Source organism: Alligator sinensis, unplaced genomic scaffold (assembly GCF_000455745.1).
Source record: "Alligator sinensis unplaced genomic scaffold, ASM45574v1 scaffold1520_1, whole genome shotgun sequence".
NCBI classification, from domain to species: Eukaryota; Metazoa; Chordata; order Crocodylia; family Alligatoridae; genus Alligator; species Alligator sinensis.
Genome location: NW_005842659.1, coordinates 200,648 through 203,816, shown reverse-complemented (window position 1 = coordinate 203,816; position 3,169 = coordinate 200,648). Strand labels below are relative to the sequence as shown.

The 3,169-nt window shown below is 42.0% G+C and overlaps 1 protein-coding gene across 1 annotated transcript in view; it reads right to left on the bottom strand.

The window, feature by feature from the left end:
• CENPE (centromere protein E) overlaps positions 1-3,169 on the bottom strand; it is a 74,402-nt gene that overhangs the window by 70,145 nt on the left and 1,088 nt on the right. Inside the window, 1 exon segment of the mRNA XM_025215669.1 lies at positions 114-208. Within this exon segment, the coding sequence (XP_025071454.1) occupies positions 114-208 (95 nt within the window).

Below are 3,169 nucleotides of genomic sequence, written 5' to 3'. Positions count from 1 at the left end.
TGCAGAGGGCTGTTTCAAGAACCAAATTCATGTATGACTGTGAGGGATTCAGATACTGCAGTGATGAAGGCCACAGAAATATCTAAACAAATAAATCTTCTTTAACATCTTACCGTAGATGAAGCTCTTCATACCATCCACTTGCGAAACTGTACAATTCTCACTTTGCCAGTGAAGCTGAGCTTTTTCTTGAAGTGCACCATTTTCACTAGCAGAATAAGAGACATTCCAGCAATTTAATTATTTAGCCATATAAATACCATATTTTCTTACATATAATATGCCATCAAAAATAACACACACCTTGATTTTGAAAGGCAGGAGAAAAAAAAAGAGATTCCCAGAGTTATGATTGCATAGAGCAGAAACAGAGCCTAATTTTCAGCTGACTCACCCTCCCTTTCCTGCATAAGCAAAGCTACACCCTGCTACTGAGGACCAGTCCCCATGGGTAGATCTATGATTCTGATAGAGCTAATGTCTGAATGAAAAGAGGGTATGAAATGGGGCACTTTTGCTGTATATTGGCTGCTCCTGGACCAAGAAAGGTTGGCTTGATTAGTAGAACATAAAGACTATTAACAAGAAGTAACAATCCTTAACAGCTGTACAGTGAAGAACAGTAAGTCAACGGACTCCTTCAGCTGTCTGAATAGTAATTACCACAGCTCTGCACCATGGAACAGGAATCTAATTAGGACTCTTCCAACCCTGGGCAGAAAATCATCTTCCCCACTTAATTCACAGACCCCAATTTCAGACAGCTGATTTTGGGGCAGGGGGGGTTAAGCGTGCACTGTGTGGGATAAAATACAGTATTCATACTTGATCGTTCTACATATATTTTCCTTTGTAGAGGTTCTCCTCTTAAGTAGTGCTAATATGCAATGTACAGTTTAGCTCAGATTTTTCAACAATATGAGATTAGACACATGCAGGTCTGGGCTCCCGCAGATATCATCCTACTCCATTCAGTCAACAAGAGAAGTTTCATATTTGGCTTGCTAGATATTTAGGATTGTTAACCAGCATAGAAAACAAAGTCAGAGGTTATATGAAGTGCCATTTTTAAAGGCAGATACATAGAGGGACTTGTATAGATGCATGTAAGTGTATATGTATGTGTACACACACACACACACACACACACACACACAGATATATATAAATATGTATACATACATACACACATACTTATAGAGGGACTGATATACATGTGTGTATTATACATATATAGGCAGACAAGGTTCTTTGGGTGAATCTGATCTCTTTTATTAGACCAACTAAATAGTTGGAGAACAATATTTAAGCAAGCTTTTGGGTTTAAAAACCCTTCATCAGGCTAAGGAAGTTTCAGCAGTTGATGTGTGCTCTTCCTGGATGGAATGAAAAGTAAAAAAGCCAGAGGCTGGGCTGGTATGCATACAAGGCAGGCAGTCAGTGAAAATGTATGAGGAGTCAATGGGTGAGAGACAGGCTGGGTGTGGGGGGGAAGAGAAGGGGGATGAATAGTGGAGAAGTACCTGGGAAGTCAGCTGTCAGGCAGGTTATAATGTGTCATAAATCCAATGTCTATATTTAGTCCATGATTTTTAGTATCCAGGAGGTTGATGAAGTGAAGTTCATAGGTGGTGAAGATGTGTTGGTAGGTTTCGCATTTCTTGTCATGGCATGATCTGGATCCATTTGGTGTGTTCTGGGTCTGAGGAAGTTTGCTTCTGGACATACCAAATGGATCCAGACCATGCTATGACAAGAAATGCAAAACCCACCAACAGATCTCCACCACCCCCACAATTACTACACCCCACAACAGAGCCATCAGCATTCCCAGATTTTACAGATGCACCTCCAGAAATGTAATATATCTCATCCAGTGCACCAAATGCCCTGACGGAAAATATGTAGGAGAAACCAAGCAACAACTGTGCACCAGAATGAATGCACACCAGAAATCTATCAAAGACAGGAATACCCAATTACCTGTGGGGGCACATTTCTCACAAGAAAACTACTCCCTCTCCAATCTCTCATTCTTGATCCTCAAAGGAAACTTACAAAACACTTCCCAGAGATGAGCCTATGAAGTCCACTTCATCAAACTCTTGGATACTAAAAATCATGGACTAAATATAGACATTGGATTTATGACACATTATTACCTGGGAAGTCAGCTGTCAGTCAGGTTCTTCTTCACTATTCATCCCCCTTCTCTCCCCCCCAACCCAGCCTGTCTCTCACCCATTGACTCCTCAATCTACATTTTCACTGACTGCCTGTCTTGTATACCAGCCCAGCCTCTGGCTTTTTTACTTTTCATTCCATCCAGGAAGAGCACACATCAACTGCTGAAACTTCCTTAGCCTGACGAAGGGTTTTTAAACCCAAAAGCTTTCTTAAATATTGTTCTCCAACTATTTAATTGGTCTAATAAAAGATATCAGATTCACCCAAAGAACCTTGTCTGCCTATGCCCTTAGACCAACACAGCTACAACCTACACCCTTATACATACATATACACACACATATACATCAGTCCCTCATATACATACATATACATCAGTCCCTCATATACATACATATACACACACATACAGAGGGACCGATCTATACATCCATCTATATCTTGGTCTAGATAGATAGATAGATAGATAGAGATCTCCCTCTCTACATACTCTCTACATAGAGGGACTGATATATAGAAAATGTGGCTAACATTTATTTTAAGAATAATGGCTGCTCCCAACCAGCTCTCTTTCAGCCAGATCAGCGTTCTGTGCAGACACCAATTATTGTGCGACTACTGTCTGGTTGGTCCTTCAGACATCCTACACTTTACTCACTGCTCCTCATGCTGGTCCCTTTCCCAAGCAACTGGCTACTTCTCTTTGCAGCCAGAACTCACTTCACCAAGTCCAGGACCTCCCAGCCTGCAACGGGTGGGATGGGGAAGAGGACGGACAGGTGGATCAAGGGGGTGCTGCCAATTCCCAGGGTGCTGTGTACTCTTGGGCAGGGGAAGGACTCCCCAATGTCTTCTCAGCTTTTAAAACAGTATTCCCTCCCCTTCCTCAAGCTGCTTGTCCATTTCATCCCATTAGCAGCAATTGATCAATCTTCCGGACACCAGGAGGATTTGGACTGGGTGGTGGCTAGAGGGGGTAGCA